This window comes from Scomber scombrus, chromosome 14, assembly GCF_963691925.1.
Source record: "Scomber scombrus chromosome 14, fScoSco1.1, whole genome shotgun sequence".
NCBI classification, from domain to species: Eukaryota; Metazoa; Chordata; class Actinopteri; order Scombriformes; family Scombridae; genus Scomber; species Scomber scombrus.
Genome location: NC_084983.1, coordinates 2,388,482 through 2,415,438, shown reverse-complemented (window position 1 = coordinate 2,415,438; position 26,957 = coordinate 2,388,482). Strand labels below are relative to the sequence as shown.

The 26,957-nt window shown below is 36.9% G+C and overlaps 1 protein-coding gene across 3 annotated transcripts in view; it reads right to left on the bottom strand.

Moving 5' to 3' along the window:
* ntm (neurotrimin) overlaps window positions 1-26,957 on the bottom strand; it is a 482,411-nt gene that overhangs the window by 34,227 nt on the left and 421,227 nt on the right. For all 3 annotated transcript variants that reach the window (XM_062433658.1, XM_062433657.1, XM_062433659.1), the window contains one exon: window positions 16,254-16,486. In XM_062433658.1, the coding sequence (XP_062289642.1) occupies window positions 16,254-16,486 (233 nt within the window). The remainder of the gene's footprint in view (window positions 1-16,253; window positions 16,487-26,957) is intronic.

Here is a 26,957-nt window from a genome sequence, read left to right as displayed (position 1 = left end):
AACTACGCTTAATCATGTACCTGAACGCCTTCTGTGTTGACACTTGCTGCTGATCTGCTAAATGGGCTGCTAACTTTCTTTGAGCTTTCTGTCTAGACACGGGGTCGGAGTGTCTATTCTCGATTAAAAGCTCTGTTGTGACTGTCTACCTTTCTTTCTTTAGAACTTTTTTTTTTTCTAAATCATATCACGCCTCATCTCTCCCTGTCATTTATTTGATATTTAATCCTTTATTTCAACAGGTTGTCTTATTGAGATATGAATCTCTTTTTTCAAGAGAAACCCGTATTCAAGATGTTTACACACACAGATAGATAAACAGATAAATCATTTACAGACATACATTTACACATTAAGAAAAACATGTACGAGCATGATTGCCAACACACAAGTACAACCTTTAAAAAAGTTTGAATGAAATAAAATAATCCAATTTTATATTATTCTGAAGCTCCGTCTGTGTACCAAAATATTTGAAACCATCATTACGTTCATTAAGTTCAGTGTGTACAAGAGGTACAGATGATGACCTGACATTATAGGTGTTTGTCTGAATGTAATTAACAAACAGATAACTGGGCATATTTTCATGCTGGAGTCAGTTGGCCAAAGCTTCATCCTGACCTGCACAGAGTGGAGCGGCTCACTGGCTGCTGGTGTAGCAAAGTTCATTCATATTAAATGTATTATGTGTCCAAATTGCACCAAATGTAATACTGCACTCCCTTTGTTCCCCAGCAATGCACCCACAAAGTGTGGAGTCAGCTGGATAAACTGTTCAAGAGATGAACAAAGGACATACATACACACAGACATGGAGATAGAGATTCCTTTTTTTAATAGATAGATATTCACAGAATTAGTCATTGTCTGTTTATGAGAAACCATAAATGATATTTTAGAAGGTGCAGATGTTTATCAGTAATCTCAACTTTCTCTGATGATATTTAACTATATTTAACTGAGAAAAATGTTTACGGTTACATAAGTTTTGAATGTAGGACCCTTAATAACGTAAAGCAGACAAACAAAATTGTAACATCTGATATCACTATTATATGTGTCTGGTAAGTATGTAGCATAAAGCCTGGACACCATGCAGGGAAAGAAGTGTATGTGAAAAAAACAACACATTTTATTGGAGGGGTTATGTGCCAGACTTTTTTTTTTTTTTTAAATTTTTGCTGGGAGAAGGGTAACTTCCTGGAGTCTTGTCATCGCTGTGAGGTTGCCAAGCAACAAGCGGAGAGTCCAGAGCCTCACACATAATGGACACATACAGTATGAGAGTGGTATCAATCTACTCACATTCAGTTAAAGATAAAGGTGAGTGAGGTGAACTTGAAGCAGTGAAGAAGGCGAGGGCGAGCCAAGAGCTGAGAGCTCATTTTGGATTGTAAGAGAATTTTTACTGGCTCTTTCCAAACACTGGTGAGAGTGGCTGTCTCTTATTTTGCCTCAGCAGGTTTTAAAAAAGGGTGATTCTACAGCAGAACAGTGGATGTAGCTTTACCAATAAGAAAAGCTGTTGTTTATGGGTGTTACTTGTTTTTAGCTTAAACAAGCAAGATTGACAGCACCGCTGGCTCTGCATGAAGGTTCAATAGATTTAATATCACTCTGGTACACAGCCAAAATGAGGCTCTGATAAATAAAACCAGAGCCACTCTGATGCCCGTGGAAGATGTTCAGAGCCTGCAAACACAGCACAGCACATCTCATAAAGTTCTGATAACTGGAACGTTAATCTGTGAGATTTAAAAACTTGTTTTCCTTCAAACAAAGAATCTCTGAATGGGGCTGATATAATTTAAGATGTTTCCAGCACAGTTTCACTTGTCAAGAACCTCCGAGGATTACTGCAATCCATCGATTCTAAATAAAGTCTTAAAGCAAGTTGAGTTGTATTCTATTCGCACCTTCTGCTGTATAAACCAGAGCTTCAAATATGTATTGATTTCTTAGCAGCCAGACAATTTTATTGCTACCAGTCTTTTTCTCAAGGCAGACTGCTTAATCAAGCTGTCTTCTAAATGAACTATTGGACAGAGATCCTCTCAGGCAGCTTTCTTAACTACCCACAACACAAGAGGCCTGGTACTGTAAAGAACTGCACTGCAGGTGGTTAACAGATGCACTTATACAGCAGCTTATTTCCTTGAAATACACTGTAAATAAACTGGGAGTTTCCTTTCCAGGTTCAAAATGTCCACTATACTTTATAATTAAAGATTATTCAGTTTCTAAAGTGCTTCACGTAAGTAAAAGCCGTCTTTAAGGAAGCAAAGCAATCAGGGTTATTTCAAGTACTGTAGGTGGCATCAAATTGTTTAAAAAAAAAACCCACACAGCACTCTTAAAGGAACACAGAGCAAATTGCCTCTGAACAAGCAATGGAAAGATCTATAATTCAGACAGGAAAGATATTACCAAGTCCATTGAGAGTGCTTTTCCAAGGTAAAGACAGATGGTTACAATCGACAGTGTAAATTCGTATATCTGGATCACAGCTTTTGTTATGATTGGCAACTTTATATATCACTCACAGGAATCACTAAAATGCTCTAATAATCAAATAAGAGGTGGTTGTTTTAAATGGGAGAAAAAAATCAACAGATATGGAATCCACATCTTCTCAGGAAAAAAGAGAAAAAAACATGGATCAAAGCCCACAGTAAGTGTGGAAAAGTAACTTCAAGTGTAGAACAGTAGGCTACATTCCACGATATTGCAGCTGAAACTAATAACAATTATAATATTAAACTAGTTTATATAATAAAGGTGTAGATTCTATGCTATGACTGTTCAGTGATTGTTCAAGGAGAACCTGCTGCAGATGATTGATCAGAATCATGCTGATGCCTAAACCACATTACAACCACAATCCTTGTAAAACATGAACATAATAAATCAGAATAAACATGTCGGATATCTGTATATAACTGATATAGCAGGCACATGTAGAAATTGTAAACTACGTTGCAATCTCAAATGTATGCATTTCCACTGTACAAGGTAATACAACTGACAAACCGCAGATACTTAAAGTCTGTGTAATGTCAATTCATTGATTTACTTCTAAACAAAATGTTGGAAAATGGTTACAGAAAACATGTGAAAAGTCTGATAACTATGCAGTACTGAATTGTGGAGATAGAGCCTTAAACTGTTTCGTCACCCATTGGTTTGTGGACTGCTGCTCGGAAGCCAATAGTATTGGATCTGAGCATGGCCATCTTGAAAATTTCAGGTGCATGCCGGGAAAAATCAAAACATAGATTCTACTTATATGGGCATCAGGAGGAGCAAGAGGACGGAGTGGGGGAGGTTGGATCTACCACAGTCTACACCGGCAACCTGGTGATGCTAACCAAGTTAGCTGTTACGACTAACTATAACCACAAAACTCCGGAGAAAACTGTTGGTGTGAAACAGGTTCACTGCTATTTCCTGCAGTCTATATGTCCGCTTGTTTGACATAGAAATGCTTAAAGAATGGTGCCACTTTGATAGCTGTGTGATAATTTTAAGATTTTAATTGTGTTACATGTGACAATACTGCCCTCTATTGATGAAGTTGGAACATCATGTTACATCTTTAAATGTTTTTTTGTTTTTTTAAGAGTTAATGAAGTTTATTGTAACTATGCAATGATATATGCTCTACTAATCTTATAGACATAATGACATTACTGAAGGAATAGGAAGATAAAAAAGATAATTTGATAGAAGAATTTCAGGTTGTTGTGTTGAAGTTATATTTGTGTGGGTTTGCATTTAAAACTCAAAACTTAATCCTCTGGCGTAGGAATGTGATTTACCATATCAAGTCAAAGTCAGTGACACCTTAAAAGTCCCAAACACACAGAATAAATATTCATCAAAACTTTTTTTTATGAAAAACACACCAAAACTCTGCCTCTCTTGTCCAAACTTATACACTCAAACCTCAGAGAGATTTCTCTTTGAGCTGCTCTCCAGTAACTCATGAGCTAAAACACAATTCCTCCATCTAGACGTCTCTTTTATTTATATTTCAACCAAGTACGCACATATTGTGATCTTATATTAAAAAAGTTTGTTTTATATTGCTTATATTAAGTGTACTGTTTCCACGTATGGTATTCCATTTTCAAGTCACACCAACCCACATGAAGCCACTCATCTGTGTATAACACAATGTTGGTTTCTTTCACGTTGTTGGTGAATAAACTCATTCACACCTCACATCAACAGTGTGTCGAAGCAGCCAATCGTCCAGTTGTGAACACACATGTTTAAACAGCTACTGCACTACATTTGATTAATATCAGTTGTGACTACATTGATCTCCATGCACTCCAAGGACATTACATTATAGTGTAACACAGATGAGCCAAAATCTTCCAACATTTTCAATGTTGAATCTGGCCATAACCTTACTTGCATGTAGAGGTTATAATAAATCAACGTGTAACTGTGAATATTGTGCTGAAGATAATAATTCCCAAATATTTCTTAATACAAAACACACATATCCATTCTGTATTTGTATTTTAAGAAATTATTGGACAAGTTATTGGAGAGATTCCTTTCTGGAGTGACTCCAATGAAAGCAATGGGGACAAATCTACTGTCCTCAGTCTGGACAAAAATATTCTAAAGTTCAAGCTGAAGCTACTATTCTCAGCGAGGAAACTATGTCTGAGTGAATTTCACAAAGGTAACTTTGGATAATACCCAAGACTGATTTTGTCCTTGATACTAATATCTGAGAGTTACAAAAACCTTTTACAGTAACATGCACAGATATGTTTGATTAAAGTCACTAACATCTCCTTCATGAACATCTGCTTATGTGAGAGTTTTGACTTGAATAACCAGAACGTATCCTTTGAGGAAAATTGATGCAATGCTAATTTTATTTTACACTGTCACTGTTTGTGTATTATTTAAATGACTTGATATCTTAATGACATGCAGTATGTCTGCTTTAGCTAGTTAATGTCTTCAGACTACTACTTGGAATATTCAGATGATAGCTGCCTTTGTACTTTGTGTAACACTCATATTTAGACACATACTCCTCATGAAAACATCTGAAAATGTCTCTGAATGTCTCAAGTTTCACACACGCCCTCAAGACATCTGAAGACTTGCTTGATGGTTACTTACAGTATGACAATAATCATTTCTTCTGGATGCCTCACACTTACTAGTTTTTTATGAATAAATATAGTTTTTTTTCTTTTTTTTTTCTCCTGACAGAACTGTCCGAGCTTCCATTTCCATTTCAAAGTAACATCCACATCTCTATTTTAACATGTGAGGATCATCAACTAAAGATGTATGAATAGAGTGTCACCGGAGCTTTAACACGTTTTAGTCACATCAGAGTTGTTTGTAAGACAAAATCTCTATGAATAATTTATTGGATGTCAGCTTAATCCCTGTTTACGCTTCTCGAATAACAAAAGCATACAACGAGTATGCGAGTGTTGCCTCGATTTAACTGTGGTGCCAAGAGGCCAAGGCCGGAGCTCTGTGTTATAAAAACAACAGCTTTTTCAGATGAATTCAGAACCTGTCGAGCTAGAGAATTGCTGAACGGTTCTGTGGTGATCTTGCTAATTTTGACACAGTGGAACCCTGTTCAGAGTGTAAATTCAGAATTTTAAATAAAATGTATCTATTGAAAAGCCAAAGAAGAGAAGCATTATAAATGCAATGATGATTATGTGTGCTGCAAACTTTGTAGAAATAGAAATACTTCAACACTGAAAACATTTCCTGTGCACCTCAATGAAAATAAGCTTGTAACAAGTTATGTTACAAGCCAACAAATCCCAAGTGGGGCATTGTGTTGTAGCGGTTTTACTTTGGCAGTAAAATAGAAAGTGCTGATCACACTGTTTGTCTGAATGTGTGTGCGCGCGTGTGTGCGTGTGTGTGTGTGTGTGTTTAGCATCACATTGCTATTCCGTGGCCTCAATTTCATATAAAGCATTTAAAATGTCTTTTTAATAGAGGTGTAACCTCACATCATTTTTGTGAGAATATTGCAGTGCTTCAAAATCGAGTCAACTAGCAGGTATTGTAATAAAATATATTGTCCACCATGTGGGCTGTTGAATCCTACAACATGCTGCCAATTACATGTAATTCACAATGCAATAATGCAATAAAATCTAAACAATGCATGTGGAACTTGTGTAATACATTTCTTTTTTTAACCTGTAAACAGTTGGAAAGCAGTCATTTACATTTTGTAGTATAACTGTACATAACACAAGAAAAACCCTTTCTTTTACTGCTTTTCTATTGACATCTAGTTTTATGTTTCAGTGGTATGATCATGTTATACCAGGTGCAGTGTATAGGCCTGTAAGTACATTCAAATATGTGCAGTAATGCTCATCCTGCAGTTAGGCTGTTAGACATGTCCTACAGTAGTTTTGAGGCACAGTAGACAGCACAGTGATACTGCTGCTGTCCTCTCACCTTATCACATATATAAATACAGCCACTTTATCTCCCACCTGTCATTAAACCAGCATTAATCACTATTGCCATCTGTAGTTAACTGACCAGCACCAAGCAGAAGACAGAAACATCTGTCAAGTGAATATAGATGCTGTAGCTTCTAGTGTGCATCTGTCTGCTTCTTTGGATTTTCATTTTTAATTGTCCTCACAAGAAAAAAAAAAAAGTTGTTTTTGGAAGTGCTTGAAAACAACACATACATTTATGTTCCAGTGTTAAAAGCCCTCTAGCAGCTGAAGTAATAATGACAAGAGCAAAGGCGGGAAATCAGTTGACGTTATTACAGAGCAAAAATGTGAGATCACTCTTTCCAAAGTTGTTTGTTTGTTTTTTATCATCACCAGGGAGGTCATTGTAACTAAACCTAATCTGTGTTTATTTGTAGTGCTGTCACATCATAAAACATATTTATTATCCATCAGTGATATGTAACAGTTTTGAAAGGTAGAGACAAATGATGTCATCCTGCTGATAACAGCATCAGATCATAAAACACCTCTGTGTGTCAATCTTGAGTGCATGGACCAACATGTTTTGTCTTTCTTTTTTTTTTTAATATTTAGTTTTAGGTGAAATGATCACTGAATGTTGCTGTACATCGAGTATTTTATTTGTTAGCACTAGTTAGTAATTACCATGCCACATGACACATGACAGCATTTGTTTGGCATGAGTCAGAGCATTGCACGAGGGTTCAATAAATCAATTATCTTAATGTGGCAAAAGTCTATTTATCACAGACGACACAGAGCAGAGTTTACTGTTCACCAAAATCAACTCCTGAAGACTTTTGTGTGTATGTCTATTCTGGACTGACAAAGAGGAAGCCGACAACTCAAATGGAAAGTTCTCCTTCAGATATCTCTCCACCCACACACTGTAAACATCTCTCAGTGACACACTCAGTTAAAGAACTGTAATACAGCAAACATTAACGTACTAGTGATTTCTATGTGATTTCTCTCCAGGGTTAAATCTGAAGTATTTGTGGAATAAACACAAGGACACATTTTCACCATCATGTAAGATAAACAGAGAAACAGCTATTGTAGTTTACATGACAGCTACCCACTGACATCCATGATGAGTTTTTATCACTAGTGTACTCGTGAGGGGACACATCTTCCACAGTTCAAATCGATGTCACAGCGAGCATCCACCTCCCTGAGGTGTATTGTAAATCCCCATCAGCCGCAGGGGCTGCTGCTCTGTTGCTGACCCTGGCCTCTGACCGCTCACAGATGGGGCGAGCTAAAAGAGAATTTCCCTACAGGGATGGATTGAGCATAACATATTAACAGTAGGGATTGGAGCCGACACTGTCCACATGGATCAGAGTTCATCCAAACAGCACAGCGTGGACACTTTGCTGTGATTTTTTAGGCAGCAGGATTAATGAGTAGCCTCGATGAAAGGATGATTCTTCACTGCACTGGACAAACTCTCTCTCTCTCATTATTTCACTGTACACCCAAAACACAATTTCCTAACTGGACACAATTTAGTGTGTTGTGTCACTTTCAACAAAGGCTGGCTCTACACAATAAATTGCATAGCGGTGACAATCATGACACCGTGTATTTTAATGAAGCCGTCGAGAGACTTTTTACAGTCAACACTGAAATACTGTTGGAATTCTGACAAAAAGTAAACAATATTAAGTCTTTTGTTGAACTGAGAATTAAACTTATGGTCCCTTACAAATGTGTTAGAAATGTGGAGGTGGGAGATTGTAATACTCTTTAATTATTTCTCTAGAATGTGTTTAATTAGCTCACACAATTGCAAACATTTCATAAGGTCAGAAAACAAACTAGCCCCTCTTTAAGGGAACACATACAACACATTCCACAAGTTATGTAATGTAAGCCTATGAGAAAATCCTATAAAATTAACCACTTTTTTGTGCTTTTATGTCTGATATTAAAAAAAAAAAAAAAAAATCAGTTATCAGTTTTGGCTTACTTGTTCTCATTCACATACATGTATGTACTCCACTGAAAATACACTGCCACTAATCTCTAGATATTTAGTTTAATAGGCATTTGGTGGGTTGCATGGATACATGTCATGTAAGGCTATTTGAGAGAATTGGAAACACAGCCACAACATATATGCTTTTAAAGATAGTAAAGCTGCAGGCGCAACAGTACAAGTTCTCCACAAAGTCAGCGCAATCTGAGGATATGGTCTGCAACGACGGTAACGCAGCCTGAAAAGGAAAGTGACCCCAGTGTTATCCTGTCTGCAAGGCGAAAACAATGACCACCCAACACAATAAAGAATGCACTCGGGAGAATGAACTGAATATACTGCGAGAGGATGAACTAATATAAGCAACCATCTGAAACTCATGTTTTTGCTGGAGAAAATAAAAGAAAGAAAGAAAAATACATTTTATTGGATTGTCAACATTGCATAGAGATATAAAATCCTGGTGAGAGTTGTATTAACTGGTGTGCTCCTTCTAAAAAAAAACTGAGTGTTATTCAGTGACTGGGCATTAATTATCTGCCACAGTATGAAAGGCTTGGATAAAATAGAACATCACATATTCTGCACTTACTTTTTGCTTCTATTATTCCAGCTTTGGAGTTAAACATGTTTGAAATGCCCTGACAGGCTACCAGGTCATTAAAATCATACGTATTTCCTCTGGAACATGAATGTGTTCAGACAATATAATAATTTACCTGTTGTCATGAATTACATGGCAGTAGAATTTATCCTCAAAGTGTGAATATGTGCTTAATTAAAGTCTGATATGTCTTATGTAGAGTACAAGTGACTTTTTTTTTTTTGCTTGAAATTATGAATCATCCCCTGGGGGCCATGAATCTCTGTCCAATCTGTGCAATAGTTTATAGCTGATATGTTGCTTTGGTCCCATGTGTTGGATGAACAGACTGGCATCTTTGAGCTCCGCCTCCAGTGTGGCAAAAAACATACTTTTGAGAGCTCATATTCTTTGCAGGACTACAGTAAGCATAAAAAAATGAAGATCTATGTCAGCAATGTGATGGACTGGTGACCTGACCAGGGTGTACCATGTGTATGCCTCTCGCCCAATGACAGCTGGGATTGGCTCCAGACCAGAGAAAATGAATGAATGAATAAAAAATAAAGAGTTTGGATAAACAAGCTTTCTATGTGGGGTGTATAATGAACAACCTATTATTCTGAATGCATTTTGAGTCATACATGGCAGTAGAGTTTATCCTCAAAGTGTGAATATGTGCTTAAATAAACTCTGATATTTCTTATATAGAGTACAAGTAACTTTTTTGTTTGTTTGCCTGAGTTGAATCAAGAAGATATTATGAATAATCCTCTCGGGGCCATGAATATATCTGACACATTTCACGGCAATCTGTGCAATAGTTTATAGCTGATATGTTGCTTTGGTCCAATGTGTTGGATGAACAGACTGGCATCTTTGTGCCCCGCCTCCAGTGTGGCAAAAACATACTTTTGAGCTCTTGTATTCTGCGTAGGAATACAGTAAACATAAAAAGTAAAAAAAAGTTTGGATAAACAAGCGTCCTGTGAGGGGTACAACAAAGGGAGGACTGGTGATAGACTATCCAAGAAGCATCTTCTTTCTACACCATCTGCTACAAGGCTGGAAGACTGACAGATAGGCCTCAGTCAGGTGGGAAATACTTTCATTCCCTGTGTTGATCGGTAGAGAGTGGCGGCAGCAGCATACACCCCTCACATTGTATAGTACAGTACCTGACCTTTACTGCTCAAGTATTTCTTTGCTGCCTCAATGAGTCAGCTATTGTCCCTCTTCTGCTACCACCAGGAAACACTGAGTTAAGACTACTCATGTACGGTCATCAAGAAGTGACCGTGAAATGGCCAGTTTAGTTTTGTTAACGGGGTTTTTAAGCGTTTCCGGGCAGAGTACAAAAGGTTCAACCCTGGAGGTGTCACCGAGTACGCCCATTAATCACAAGGGCTTCAGAAAATAAGCACGATAAACCTTCTGTAGCAAAAAAATCATTAATCTAATAGCTTTGAAACAGAACCTCCAGTATCTGTATCAAGCTTGTGAAAAATAAAATGTCCCTAATAACACTTATGTTGCGTATATAATTATTTTGGTCTTTCAGGATGAATCAACTTGTGTCTTATCTCATTATTAGATTGCTCTGTAGACTGAGCACTGAGCTGCTGTGTCATTTAAGTAAATGCACTCAATGGAGACACTCAATATTAAAGGACTGGGACTGGGAATGCGCCAAAAAGAGCTCGATTGGGACTGAGCGAGACATCCCTGCATTGTTTACAAGTGGTCTGAGAATGCTGCAGCAAAACTTCTTTTGTTTTCATTATATTATATTATAATCATTATATTGGTTCCGCATCAAATTCAGAACACAATGCAAGATTATTGAGGTTACTCTTAGAGCTCTGACACCAGTATGAGCGCTCTGCTGCAGCCTTACATCACCAGCAGGTCTCTGAGTTCCTGTGATCAGGGCTTATTGGTTGTTCCTCGCTTCAGGCTCGAAACTAAATGAGATTATGACTTTGCTGTCGTGGCTCCTAAACTTTAGACCTCTCTCCATTTTATAAATTAGTTTTATATTTCGTCTCGGTTTTTGGTCTTTGTCTGTCATGATGAATCATTTCACGATATCAGCTTTGTAACAGCAGACACTGTATCTCCCAATGCAGGTATAATTTAATAGGATATCACAGTGATGTTTTGAGCCTACTGCGCTTCTTCAGATTCAAACAAGAATGTATAGTCTCAATCTTAAAAAATAGACAAAGAACCAGGTCACCTGTCACATGATGTGTCAATGCCACTCTATATTTGCAGGTGTACATAAAAGTGTAAAGAAAATCCATAATAGTAGTACTATAAAACAAAATAAAACATTATATGTGATAAACAAAAAAAGTTAGAATATATATATATATATATATATATATATATATATATATATATATATATATATATATATATATATATATATATATATATATATATATATATATATATATATATATATAAATAATGATATATAAATACACACAAATAATGATATATGTACAAAGGATCCATAGACATATAGATAGGACCCCCGGAGCACAATAGCAACACATCGGACCATATATCCGTTATAATCATATCAATACGTTAGATTTTAATAATAATAATAATAATAATAATAATAATTTGAACCAAATATATATAAATATACATAACAAACACGATATCTGCTCTATAAATGAACTTGACTTAGTTATTTACTTACTTATTGTGTTGTTTCCTAATGACTAATGCTTAATGCTAATTAGGTCTGTCACAATAATTATCGACTTATCATACAATAACGTAATTATCGCCATCATCATGTCTATATATGGACTTATCATATGATACATGGACATGAGCTTGATCATTTTTTTTTACCTCAGTATTGCCACACTTCACATTAGCAGCTAAGAGGCTATTCATGTCACATTGACTAAACAAGTAGTGTCCTCCATTCCTCACTGTGTACGTCCTGAGTGGAGACTGTAGAAGAATTAAAGGTTAATAACTCTGTCCCCAACCATAATGACAGTCTGTGTTTTTACACAAGTGTAGCTCCCACTCACCAATCCAACCCCCACCCCCTTATATTATTATACTATTATATTATCATTATATCAGTGGTATAAAATGATCTTCAAATGACAATTATATCATTTATCACGATTATTTCTGAGACAATATATCGTCCAAATAAAGTAGTTATCATGACAGGTCTACTGTGACTGACTTGTAGCTTTGGAACGTGTATCCAATTTAAGAACAAACAGCAGAGTTTCTGTATTTTTCTCTTATTTATTTTCTGAGCATATAAGAGTAAATGAGGCACATGAGTATGTAGGATTCTTAAACAACATTTTCTGGATTGATGTGATCGGGCTTTAAACACTCTAGTCAAGGTTCTCTACGCTACTGTGAGCAGTTCTCTACTGAGATCTTACTTCTTGATAAATAATCTATGAAGTCATCTGAATCAAACGCCGCCGTTTGACATCAGATGAGTTATTGTGATGGGGGCACGGTTCCAGGGACTGACTGCTCATGCTGGAGAACCATCAAGACCCTCTGATCAATTATTCTAAAGGAGAGCTCAGTTCTATATAATGAGCTCTTTTTAAAAATCCACAAACAAGTGTTTATGAAGCCAGTTATACTGATTGTGTCATTAGAGCTTCTGGTTCATTTAGACTTTGTAACAGCAAAACAATCTGTTTGCCAGCTATGCATACATAGATACGGTGATCTAGTTAGTGCTTCAGTTTCAAGACAATTAAATCATGCTGCATATACATTACAAAAAGATCCAGATGACTGTGAGAGGTTTCTTATTGTGAATTTTAAATAAATGACATCACCAACACCACAGTGTCAGTTACATTACAAATGAGTTCTCAACTTCTCAGGTGTTCCAATAAATAACTGCAAAGATTAGAACACAGAAAACTTGAACGTTTTCCCTTCACATTTAGAAGGAAGATGCTCTTTCATCATATAAAAGCCAGCTGGATGATTAACGACACACAAACAATAATTAAATACTTGTGGATGCACTTCAAACTCCATCATTTATATGGTAGTCTTCCAATCATAATCAGCAGAGCATCTGAAAGCTTTGTTATGTGTTACTATGGCGGTACTGATGAAGATAACAGTTCCTTTAGTTTCCAACTTTGGTTTCTAAAAGTGGGAACTTTCAGGGGGGGGATTACATAAAACCCCTGAAGTCCTAAAAGATATGTTTTAAGATAATAATAAAAAGATAAAGAAATATAATCTTTCAGGACATTGAGACTCTATCTTAGTAATAGTTTCCAGGCTGTCCTTAGCTTTAATAAAATGTAAGTAACCCTCACTAATGTAGAAGAGGGGTGAGCTGGTGGTTAAAAAGATGCTCCAGGATATATCTACATTTTGAACTGTGTGACCCCTGTGCCCACTCCAGTTAAAGTGCTCTTCAGCAACACACTGAGTTCCTGAGGACAGGTGCAGCTTCTTACTCCCCCCCCCGCCTGACCTGACCTGCTTACTCCAGAATTTGCATGAATTGAATAAAAAGACAAACAAGGTAAAACATTAAAACTGCACTGAAATTAAAGTCTACATAATAATAGAAAAATGTCACTACTACTTTATGACTCTTGATAACATTGTTTAGGGCATGTAAACGCTTCATTTTCATCAAATTGAAAATGTCATTTAGTTATTTATTTGGCATGCTTCAAGACATGGTTAAAATGACTTCACCTTTGATTAAAAATACATTTGTTCAATTTCAGAAGAAAGCGGGTCAGCTGAGGCCAAACATATGATGATGAGTGTGTGAACAGAGTCAAGAGAGAGAGGCACAGTAGGTTACAACTGTCTACCAATTAGTGAAAATAGAAAAGTAATTCTCACCACTTAGTGAGAAATTTTAGGCCTGTTTTCTTCATACGTCTCTGCACAGTTCAGTAGTGCATGTCAGTCCAGTAATTAATCATCACTCATCTAATCTGACCAAATCCATTAGGCAAAAAACAGCCATCATGCTTAAAAAGCATCTTCACATGTCTAGATAAACGATACACCTCACTGAAGAAAATAAAGTCATCTGCACACACAGTTAAAAATACTGTTTTTTATGTTTATACCCAGCCAGCATGTCCATGTGGGCCCCATAAGGGTTACATTTTGGCTGCAATATGGGTCCCACATAGGTTTGTCCTCAGTGTGGTGGCTCCACCTGTGTTTGCCCACATGGGCTTCAAGTGGGTTCTGACTGGGTTTCAGGTGGGGCCCAACTGGGCGATTTACACATGTGGGTCTCATGTTTCTGAAACAATATGGGGCCAATAGAATTTGCTCTGTTTATGCCCATGCCCACTTAGCCCACTTACATCCCTTATGGGGCTCATACAGTCAGCCCATGTTACTGAAACCATGTGGGACCCGCAAAATTTGCCCAGTTCAAACCCATGTAGCCCACATTTAACCCATGTGGGACCCACATGGACATGCTGGCTGGGTACTGCTGATGAAATTGAGTTATCTGGCTAACACTGGGACTCCCTGTTAAATAAATAAAATAAAATAAAAAATAAAATAAATTAAACATTTACAGTAATAGCTTATTTCTTAAAAGCTGTGATTTACTGCACATTGTTCAGAGTGTACTAAATACTGTATTTAGGAGTAAAGGACTTAAGGAGCCTGTGATTCAAAGTGCTTATGTGAGACCTGCTTCATTACTTCATTGAATTTCGACCACATTTACTTAGGTTTCAGTCTGCTTACACTTATCAGGTATATAGTTACATTATTGAGTGGAATACACTGAGTAAACACACACACACTGCCAACTGTGTGGATTCAACTGCTCTTTACTTTATAAATTCATTTTTAAACCAAAAAATGAGTGCATTAAAAATAGATAAAATATCACAAAAAAAGTTGGTATTAATTGTGTGTGCCTCTGATTGGATAATTCACCCATCAGCTCTGACTGTATATGTATGGAGCTGCTGTAATGATGTTCATACTTGATGAGTATAGTGGAGACTGTGGGAAGTTGTGCTCTCCTCCTATGGACCTGTCTCACATTCAGGTGTGCATAATCATGCAAAGCTTAAAGGAACAATAATAACTGCCAGGAGTATTTAAGAGAGATTATTTTGTGTAAGATGATATACAGAAGAATAGAAGAGTTTGATGTAGTTTACTTTCTTCAAAAGATACAGTGTCAGTGTATGCAAAAGTCTACATTTAATAGACTATGAACTAACATGTAATTATTATCTGTTGTCTCAGTTAAATGTATTGAAAATTAGAGGTGCTATGGTCATGGTTGTCATAGGAATAAAAAACAGTCATCATATTGGCTTACCTTAATCAAAATAAAATTAATTAGTTTTACTGCTGACTAACTAAAAGTCCCCAAAAAAAGGAATTTGTTTCAAGAAGATTCTTCAAAATACATTGGATGAGTTAGACTTAAACAGAAGCTTAAAACTAATCATATCATCACATGTGAGAGCATGTATATGATGTGCTTCTTTCTCTGTTATGAACTTCAGACTGACATCTTATGCACCACATTTTATGCTACATGGCTCATTTCCATATCAAATTGGTAGCATTAAACTGCCCCGCTATGCTACAGTATGTGTACACAGCACAGTGCACAGCATCTCTACGAGGACACTACTGCAGGTCCACACCATCATTTTAAGCAAATGATCTTAACATCTGGTATTCCCCATTAACCTCATCTAATGTGGTGAACAAGGAACACTCTCTCCTCCCTCTCCTTGAGCAAGGCACTTAGCCCCTAATTGCTCCAGTGGAGCAATGAATGAGAAAATGAGATTCAAGAAAGAGAGCACACATCTTTTTTTTCTTCTTCTTTTTTTCTCTCCCTGGTTTGTTTTGTTCACTTATGCCCTCGTGTGCTGTGCTCAGGAATAACACAGCCATCAATCAAGTGCAGAGCAGAACACCATATATGACAATACAAAGGAGCATGTAAGAGGAAAAAAGTCTTACAATTTTAGATGAAACACCAACCAAAGACATACAGTAGCAGGTCTATACTCTACCTGTACCTTCCTATTATTCCTGTTATTATTTAGTAGTGTATTGGCATGTAGCAGCAGTAGGTTTAGTAGTGTTTTTCAGTATTATTTAGAGATGTTTTTTTTACCTTGGACGAGGATGTGCACCACAGTGGTTCTCGGTCGACTGCTGGTCTGGACTGCGCACACGTACTGGCCCTCATCTGTCATGTCCACGTTTTCAATCTTGATGGTAAACTCCTCTTGATTAAGGGTCACCAGACTCACTCTGGAATCCACCGACCATTTTTCTTCTCCGGCGTACAGTATGCTTGACCGGTTTAACCATGCCGTGTGTGTGACCACGTCCCCCTGTGTACACCTGTGAAGGAATAAAAAGAAATGGCATTTTTACCAAAGTGGTCCTGCAGTCGTTTTTAGATTAACTACACTACATGACAAATCTGTAAAACTCATATCTGGTGTTCATACTTGACGGAAATGGATGCAATCAAACTGAGGATACAATTAAACCACCATGTTTATCATACACAACAAACCCTCCTCTCCTTTACATAAAGACACTTCTTCATTCATTGAACATTTGAAAATGTTTTTCAGTCGAGGTGGACAATCATCCTGCTGATTAGCAAACCTTCAACCAGAGAGGAGGAACTAATCAGTGAAAACAGCCGGAGTGGTGTTTGGGTTAGATGATAATATGCAGACTCTGAGCTCCAAACCACTGCTTTAGGAGCATGCTGAAAGGGGTGTCAAACATATGGCCCATAGGCCAGAACCGGCCCACCAAAGGGTCCAATCCAGTCCACTGGATAACTTTGCAAATTAAAATAAATTGCTGAATACTAAGTCTAATTTTTCACTAAAACACAGAGCTGTTCTCCCTTATTTCTGCTCTCCATTCACAATCAAGTCTTCTGATCTTCCTGTGGACGTCAAACTTGAGATAATTGACTTGGAACGTGATTCAGATGTTAAGGACACATTTTTATCAGTATCTGTTACCATGGTAACCCCAAACTGACAGCCCTGTCTTCAAAAATTCTGTACGTTTGGGACGTTTTATGTAATCTTTCTTAAGGCACATCAGGCTGTACATCTGTTTTGTGAATAGATGGTTTATTATAGTACAGTCACAATATATATTATGTATTATTTATAGGTTATTATGCAGTGGATTTTAATGGTCCAGCTAGGGCTGGACGATTATGGCAAAAATCAAAATCACGATTAATTGAACTTTCAACCTCGATTACGATTAATGAACGATTATCTCCTCCCTTGATGAACAATAATGTATTTTAACATTTTCTTGTGTTTTGTATTTTACACTGCTGCCCTCACACATGAGTATCTTTAGGGAGTGAAAATAATGATGTTTTAAGATGTGACGCTGTGGTCAATGTCTAGTTTACTTGATAAGAACTATGAAAAGATCATTGTTTGGGTTAAAATGATCACTGGAGACAAGTGTTAAAATTCCTTAAAGATATGGAACCTTTACTGTCATGGCAACAGTGAACACCACGATTCATTGACATGAGCAAGATTAAGTCGATTAGAATTTCTAAATGTCGGTTTCGATTATTTTTCGATTAATTGCCCAGCCCTAGGTCCAGCCCACATGAGATCAATAATGGCTGCATGTGGCCCCAGAATCACAGTGCAGTGAATAGAGCCTCGGTTAGCAGGTGAATTCTGAAATGCATAGAAGAATAAAATGATAAATACATTTCCCGTAAACCTTTTTTTTTGGTTAATTGGAAATGTGTTTATTTTGAAAAGCAGTAATAAGGGTTATTTTATAGTACTGGCAGCATCATTACAATTCTCAGTTGCTTTATAGAAAGTATTGAAATATAGATAATTGGAATGTATAGTAATCCACTGATTTACAGCATATAAATGGAAGTATTAATGGCATCCGAGCTATTCCCAATCATGTTAACAGCTTGCTTGTAATATTGACAATTTGGTAACTAGGCACATTGTACATATGCAAATGAAGCTCTCGAACAGTCATCAGGTTCCTTTTGTTAATCTGCCCACGCACATTGGTTCATGACATTCAAAAACGGATTGAGACAATGAGCCGAAACTGTGAGCCGCTGCAATTACAACAGACTGAGTTTCGCAAAAAAAAATGTTGCTTTGATACAAGAGTCGGGTTGCCGAACCTTAACTGTTCCACCAAGCAACACATCTGCTGAATTTTCATGACAAATCTTTGGATCCCACTGAGAAAGCTCTGCCAAAGCTGCAGGACAACACAGAAAAAAAGTCCAACTTGTGAGCCAATGGAAGCAGAAGTTTACACTTTATTCAAAATTGCTTTTTGACTGCCAAATGCCTGTTTATTAACTGGGCTTATTTTGACTTTCGGCGGCCTAATTTTCTCGCCGATGTTCACAGCAGAAGGGTGGGGGGGATTTAAACATTAACAGTTTGGAGTGGTGGCGTTATAACAAGAGTGCAACACTTTGCAGCTAAAAGACTCTCAGCTCCATTTACGCTGTCACAGCTTTTGTTACAGCATCAGTCACTTCCACTTCAGTGGCAGCGGTGGGGTCAATGGCATCCTTGGGGCATTTGTGGTATTATGGTGGGGACAGAAGACAAAAAAAAAAAAAAAAAGTGTGTGAAAGTGTGTGTGTGTGTGTTTGTGTGGAATCAATACACAGGAGCAGTGGCTTTCAAACATAACAGATTGCAGTATATGTGGGATGCGAGGTTATACATTTATGATGACAAAGTGGATTCAAAGTAGGGTTTTCATTTATAATAGCTACAGTAAATTAATTTCTCTCAGCTGTAAATATATTTCACGGTGCAGACAATCTGCTATATATTAACCTTTATAAAATAACAAGGTAAAAGTCCTGTAACTTTCCTTTAAACGCTTGTAATACCTTTGCTACACTTAAAAAACAGCAACGATTTGTAGGTCAGCTGAAGACTTACAAGGACACATCCTCACATGAACATGGATGCTCACTCGAGTGTAAAAACCGAAAGCTGAAACTCTTCTTGGAGGCGATCCAACACAGGGACCCTTCGGTGGGTGGCGTACCTACACTGCTTTGTAAGCCTGGTTGTCCTTGCTAGGCTATTACCTTAAGAGACATGTTCTCCCTCTAGGTACACAGAGGGGGGGACTATTTGTTTGATTGTTAATGAAGCAACAGTGTCCTTTTCCCACACAGCATGATTCAAATCTATTTCTGTTTTTTTGTACATTTTGATAACAGCTGTTTATTTTGGGGAAGTTATGTAGTAGACACGCACATCTGGAATAAGAAAGCAGGTGCTGGACCAAATAAATAAATGACCTGGTGTTTTGCTTTCGTGCTCTGGGGGTCTCATCTACTGTATATGTCTATGGATCCACTTGCACATATATGTATATACATTATTTATTATAATATTTTTTCTATATGTTTTCTTTTATTTCATAGTACTATATATGCTATATTATGGTTTGCATTATCTGTTTTTTACACTTATATGTACATCTGTAAATATAGAGTGGGATTGGAACATCATGTGACTTTAAGGTGACCTGGGCTTTTGTGTATTTAAGATGGCGACTATACATTTTGTCTTAAGTCTTAAGAGGAGCAAGAAGCTCCAAACGTCACTTGTGATATTCCATTAAATTACACCTGCATTGGGAGCTGCAGTGTGTGGACTATGTACATTTTGGGGAGCAGGTGGAGGCGATTGTTCATTAATTAAAGGGTGATTCTCTCATATCTATATGTCTATAAGTGTTTTATAAATATACTGAGCCCCAATTGCTCCTAATGTTAGGCCACTATCTCTCCTGGTAGCTCTTGCATGAAAACACTTTGGATAAAAGCTCTAAAATGTATGTAGTCCATCTGCCCAAAACATACAGAAGCTAAAAACAAATAAAAAATTGAAATTGTATTAATTGTATTTTTTTTTTTTTGGATTAGATGTGATACGAACATGATTTGAATGTTTGTATCTTGTTCTTAGCTGTATCAGTTCCATTCTGTGTAAATCATGCCAATATTTGAGATCGTTAACCACAGTTTTTAATTAGAGTACATTTGTAATCCATTGTTCAAGGGCTGAGTTTATTGCCAAGTTAGCTTAATAACTCCGCTGTAGGCTATTTGCGGTCCCTCTATGTTAAGCAGAAACACACAAACACACACACACACACACACACACACACACACACACACACACACACACACACACACACACACACACACACACACACACACACACACACACACACCACCAGCTCATGTTTTTATATGTATCTTACCAGATATGGAGATGTTTTTCCATGTGTTTGAATCAATTTTGTAAATGATGAGTTTAATTCATACCAGTCTATAAACTGAGTCTAGCTGGTGTGGTTGCTATGGTAACACTACAGCACTGCATGTTACTGTATATTACTATTTAGAACGTAATCAGACTTCAATGTGGATCAATATTATGTTTTTCTATGTTTATTATTGTTACAGTATTGAAATAAAAGTCTTGGTTACTATTCTGAACTGCGTGTTTAATTATGATCCATTACTTATATAACAGTGTAAATAATGTAATTTATATGTTGCTATGGGTACTTGGTTTTGTTTTTGTTTGTAAATATTTACGCTGCTATGTCTACATATGTCTATGAAACTGAAGTTTATTGCATCCAATAGTTTTTATTTACTTTTTATTTAACTGAACCTGGCAAGAATGGGAAAACACATCATTTCTCAGGAGAGGCACACACACACCACCAGTTGATGTTTTTGTTATTTGTAACTTTGTATTTTTTTTGACCAGATTGCTAATAAAGACCTGAGACCAGGTGCTGCCTCCTGCCCCTTATTTTTCAAGAACACAGAACATCATTTGCATAACCCCACCAGCTACATAAAAACGTGTTTTTTTAAGTTTAACTGTAGCATCGGACATCTAAATATGTATTGATAACATGATTAGTATTTATAAATTCATTTTTTTTAGAATTGATAAACACATTTGGCTGATAAACACATTTGGCTGATACACAAAATGAACTAAATGGTTTTTATTTCTAACAAATTAAAAAGCTAAACAATGGTGGGAGCGATGTGAAATTAATGTAATCAGTGTATGCCTGAACACTGTATAACACTATGTTACATATATAAAACTGTGTAACACCGTGTAAAACTGTGTAGCATTGTATAACACTGTGCAACACTGTGTAGCATTGTATAACACTGTGTAACACTGTGTAACATTGTATAACACTGTGTAGCATTGTATAACACTGTGTAGCATTGTATAACACTGTGTTACACTGTGTAACATTGTGTAACACTGTATAACACTGTTACACTGTGTGACACTGTATAACACTGTGTATCATTGTATAACACTGTATAACACTGTGTAACACTGTGTAACACTGTGTAACACTGTATAACACTGTATAACACTGTGTAACACTGTGTAACACTGTGTGACACTGTGTGACACTGTGTGACACTGTATAATACTGTGTAACACTGTGTGATACTGTATAATACTGTATAACACTGTGTGACACTGTATAGCACTGTGTGACACTGTATAACACTGTTACACTGTGTGACACTGTGTAACATTGTGTAACACTGTATAACACTGTTACACTGTGTGACACTGTATAACACTGTGTATCATTGTATAACACTGTATAACACTGTGTAACACTGTGTAACACTGTGTGACACTGTGTGACACTGTATAATACTTTATAACACTGTGTGACACTGTATAGCACTGTGTAACACTGTGTAACATTTTATAACACTGTATAACACTGTGTAACACTGTATAATACTGTGTAACACTGTGTGACACTGTATAATACTGTGTAACACTGTATAACACTGTGTAACACTGTGTAACACTGTGTGACACTGTGTGACACTGTATAATACTTTATAACACTGTGTGACACTGTATAACACTGTGTAACACTGTGTAACACTGTATAATACTGTGTAACACTGTGTGACACTGTATAACACTGTGTGACACTGTATAGCACTGTGTAACACTGTGTAACACTGTGTAACACTGTATAACACTGTTACACTGTGTAACACTGTGTAACACTATATAGCACTGTGTAACACTGTATAACACTGTGTAACACTGTGTGACACTGTGTGACACTGTATAATACTGTGTAACACTGTATAACACTGTATAACACTGTGTAACACTGTGTAACACTGTGTGACACTGTATAATACTGTGTAACACTGTGTAACACTGTATAACACTGTATAGCACTGTGTAACACTGTGTAACACTGTGTAACATTGTGTGACACTGTATAACACTGTGTAACACTGTGTAACACTGTATAATACTGTGTAACACTGTGTGACACTGTATAATACTGTGTAACACTGTATAACACTGTATAACACTGTGTGACACTGTATAGCACTGTGTAACACTGTGTAACACTGTGTAACACTGTATAACACTGTTACACTGTGTAACACTGTGTAACACTGTATAGCACTGTGTAACACTGTATAACACTGTGTAACACTGTGTGACACTGTGTGACACTGTATAATACTGTGTAACACTGTATAACACTGTATAACACTGTGTAACACTGTGTAACACTGTGTGACACTGTATAATACTGTGTAACACTGTATAACACTGTATAACACTGTGTGACACTGTATAGCACTGTGTAACACTGTGTAACACTGTGTAACACTGTATAACACTGTATAACACTGTGTGACACTGTATAGCACTGTGTAACACTGTGTAACACTGTGTAACACTGTATAACACTGTTACACTGTGTAACACTGTGTAACACTGTATAGCACTGTGTAACACTGTATAACACTGTATAACACTGTGTGACACTGTATAGCACTGTGTAACACTGTATAACACTGTGTGACACTGTATAGCACTGTGTAACACTGTGTAACATTTTATAACACTGTATAACACTGTGTAACATTGTATAACACTGTGTAACATTGTGTAACACTGTGTAACACTGTGTAACACTGTGTAACATTGTATAACACTGTGTAACATTGTATACCACTGTGTAACACTGTGTAACATTGTATAACACTGTGTAACATTGTGTAACACTGTGTAACACTGTGTAAAACTGGGTAATATTATATATTTAACACACAGATACTTTTTTCATGATTTCATACTTAGATACATTGTTTGAATAGAAAATGTTCTCTCACAGTACGTTGCACTTAGATAAATCATGTGCCCTGATAGTTTAAACCATGAAGATCTCTTACCTCAATCCTCTAAACATTTTCAAAAATAGACATAGAGGAAGAAGTCCATTCTTGTAAAGAAAAGTCAATTTTTCACAGCTTTACCAGTGCAGACATACAGTATCTGGTAATGAGCCCCAGATGTGCACCTCCTCATCTACAATAAAAGGTACACAATAGGTCTGGATACATTAATATATATATTTGCACCAATTTTTAAAAAAAGTTACTCCACCTATTTTAAACTACAGTTTACTTGCCATGACAAAGACTCAACACAAAAAGCCTACGATACAGATTAAAGGTGTGGAGATCTAATGAAAGATGATATGAAGTTGCATTATTGGAAATGTAGGACATGGTGTTTCTGGAGGTTGATTCATACAGGGACTAAAAAGTCAGGAAATATTTTACCATTCCGTTTTCAAATCTGACACTCGTGATGCTTCCAATTTTATGGAAGCAACCTACTAAATCAGATACTCTAAAGTCTATAGCACTAATGGTAGTTTTCATGGGTGGGAAGCTGGTGAGGGATCATGGTTGATCTGTCTACAGCCTTCACAGGCACAGACAAATTAGGCCATAGGTAACAGTATACATTCTTTCACCATTCTGGTCACTAATGTATCAACGGTGGGGTTACAAACCTTGACTCACATGTAAAGTTGCCTATGGTACCTGAAAGCAAGCCTTGCACTCCATAAGGTAAAAAAAAATGAGTGAAGATGTATTGTGAGGGTACTGTAAGGATCAGAGCAGCAATAACAAAAACTCACAGAAAATTCAAACTTATTCAATATACGAACATGCTGCTGAAGCTGTTTCGACGGCTGTCAAAATCCCTACAGTCACAATTCAGGCGTCACCATATGTGAACATTGATCTTTCTGCCGGAGTTCGTTGAGTCAATCATTCCCTGGACTCTGCTCTTTAAATGTCATCGCAATCCTGTCATTCTGTCTTTCAAAACCTACTATTGCACATCCCACCTCCTCCTCCTCCATCACCACCATGACCTGCATGATGTTCAGGGAGACTCAACAGAAAGACCTGCCAGCTTTACACCACCACCACCACCACCACCACCAGCATCTAGACTCTGACAACATCCTGGCCTATCTCCTCTCTTGATAACGGTCAACACTTAATGAAGATTCTTCTATCATTCTATGTTTCAAACCTCAATAAACTGGGTCATACTTTCCATTGATCTCTTCTTATTGAAATGGTGATTGGCAGTGTCAGTATTGTTCACATGGACTGAAAATATGAGTATGCTAGGGGCAGACAAGCATATAAGTTGAGGTGCATACCATCACATACCCATTCTTTTGATAATGTCACTGGTGCGTTGGTGTGTATTTTTGGTGCTGACGTTACAATTTCTGGCAATTTCTTTCTCACATGTATTAACATCTTCTATCTATTTTTCTTTTACTACTTCCATCCTGTCCTCTACCTCCCCCATCTTTTTCTTGAATAGGTTTAGTTTTGAACAAAGCAAACCATAGCAACTGTACAAAATATTAAGTGGGCTCACATTTTTTTAATCCATTTTAAAAACACATTACATGCTTGAAAAGATTTTTTTCACTATTGACCACCGAGGCAGGTAGTGCAACAGAAAGTAGGGCCATATTGGTGTACATATTTAATAAAAAAAAAATATGAATTTTAAAGAGCTCAGTTATCCTCTGTTTACTTATCAGTCTTCAAGGTCAGGGTTATATCAGTGCCTCCTGCAGAAACACAGCTTTCAGTGGTTTGGGTTTAATCAGAGAGGGTCAGAGGCACAGCTGAAGGTATCCTAGCACTGTATTTACACTGCCCTCCAATTTCCGATTCACAAGAAACTCTGTGCAGTCGTGTTGTGTGAGTGGGAGTGCTGCCTCTTTGAGCAATATGAAACAGTACATAATAAGTCATGAGATATGAGATTGCATTTGCCGGTCTTTCAATAGTCATTAAATGCACTCCAGAGAAAAAAAAGGATGTTAAAGTTTTTTGATTTGCGAAGGCTGGAATTGTGTTTTTGTGCACACATTCTCTTTTACACATCTGCTTCTTTCTTCAGCAGCATACAGTATAAATCACCTGGTGTTACATCCTTGACACCACATGTTTTAGTCAAAGTCAAAATGCTCAGAGGCTAATAGGAATGATCCTCTTTAATATATATTTTTAGACGTTTATTGAAAAGAAAATCTGGTTTGACTTAGGTTGTTATTGTAATAAAAACTATATGCCTCACCAGCTAAATCCCCCTAGACAGCAACAAGAAGGGAAAAAAATAAAAAAATGAAGGGATAAATATTTTACATACCATATATTCTCTCCTTATCGCTTCTGCACAGATGGCAAACAAAATTTAATCCAAATAAATTGTCAATCCTCTCAAAAAGCATGAAAGCAGGGAGGGAAGGGGAGAGACATGAGACCAGGAGGTGAAACTGTGACCGTAAGCAAACAGTGTCTCCGCTCGCCCCGCATTACTTCCTGACAGTAATGTGTGGATCATTAAAAATGCATGACACTTGTTGCCGCCACAATTAGATGTCGCCAGTAGACTTTGTTTACACTGCGGATCAATGGCGTCAATGTTTAATGCTGTGTCATCAGCGGCTTTGCTTAGCAGAATACAGCACTGGTGTCTTTCATGCTGGAACTGAAGAGATTAACCGGAGATATTTGTTAAAGTGTGTTTTTTTCATTCTAAAACTAAAGAAAAGAACAAAAAGCTCCCCCATATTTCCTATTTAATAGATTTCCTAATGTGCTACAGGCTTGGCTCAGTGACTGGAAATTACAGCAATGCTTTCAAGAGGTTCATAATGAGAAAGTTAATTATAATGTATGTGTATTTAAAGTGAAAATAGTCGTTTAAACTCCAGTGGATGAAAGAGTCCACACCAAAACTCTAACGACAATGACAGTCGTGAACCATATCGTTGGATCGCTTTCAGAGCGATTTGATGAACGATAAAAATGCTGACAGCCAATCAAAATCCTCCCTATAAACCATACAGCACAACAAAACCTGCCTCCAGCCTGATATTTACGGTAAAACTTCAAAAACTGCAAATATCATTTAAATTATGGAGACTGACTGAAGAATTGATTTATTTATATTTATATATTTTAATGCAGCTTTGCTCCTCTCTAAACATGGACTGATGTACTGTAAATTGGAGCAGCATGACACCCAGAGGTGATTTCTTTAGATAGGTTTGTCTTTCTTTGTTATACAATGATGCTGGAGCTTTGTTATCTATTATAATTTGAAATTATCTCCATACAACATACAGCAGTAACAGCTCATCAATATCTATTTTCATTAGTTGCAGACACAGCTGGAATGAGTAGCGCATGCTCAGCAGCACTGTTTACATGACATTATAGTTCATAGTCTGGATGCTTACATCGTTATCTTTATAGTTATTGTTATAATTAGCATTCTTATTGTTCTAAATGTAATAGGGGCTCATAAATAGGCTAGTTCTTTACTTGGTCAGAGTTTTGTTAACCTGCCATCCC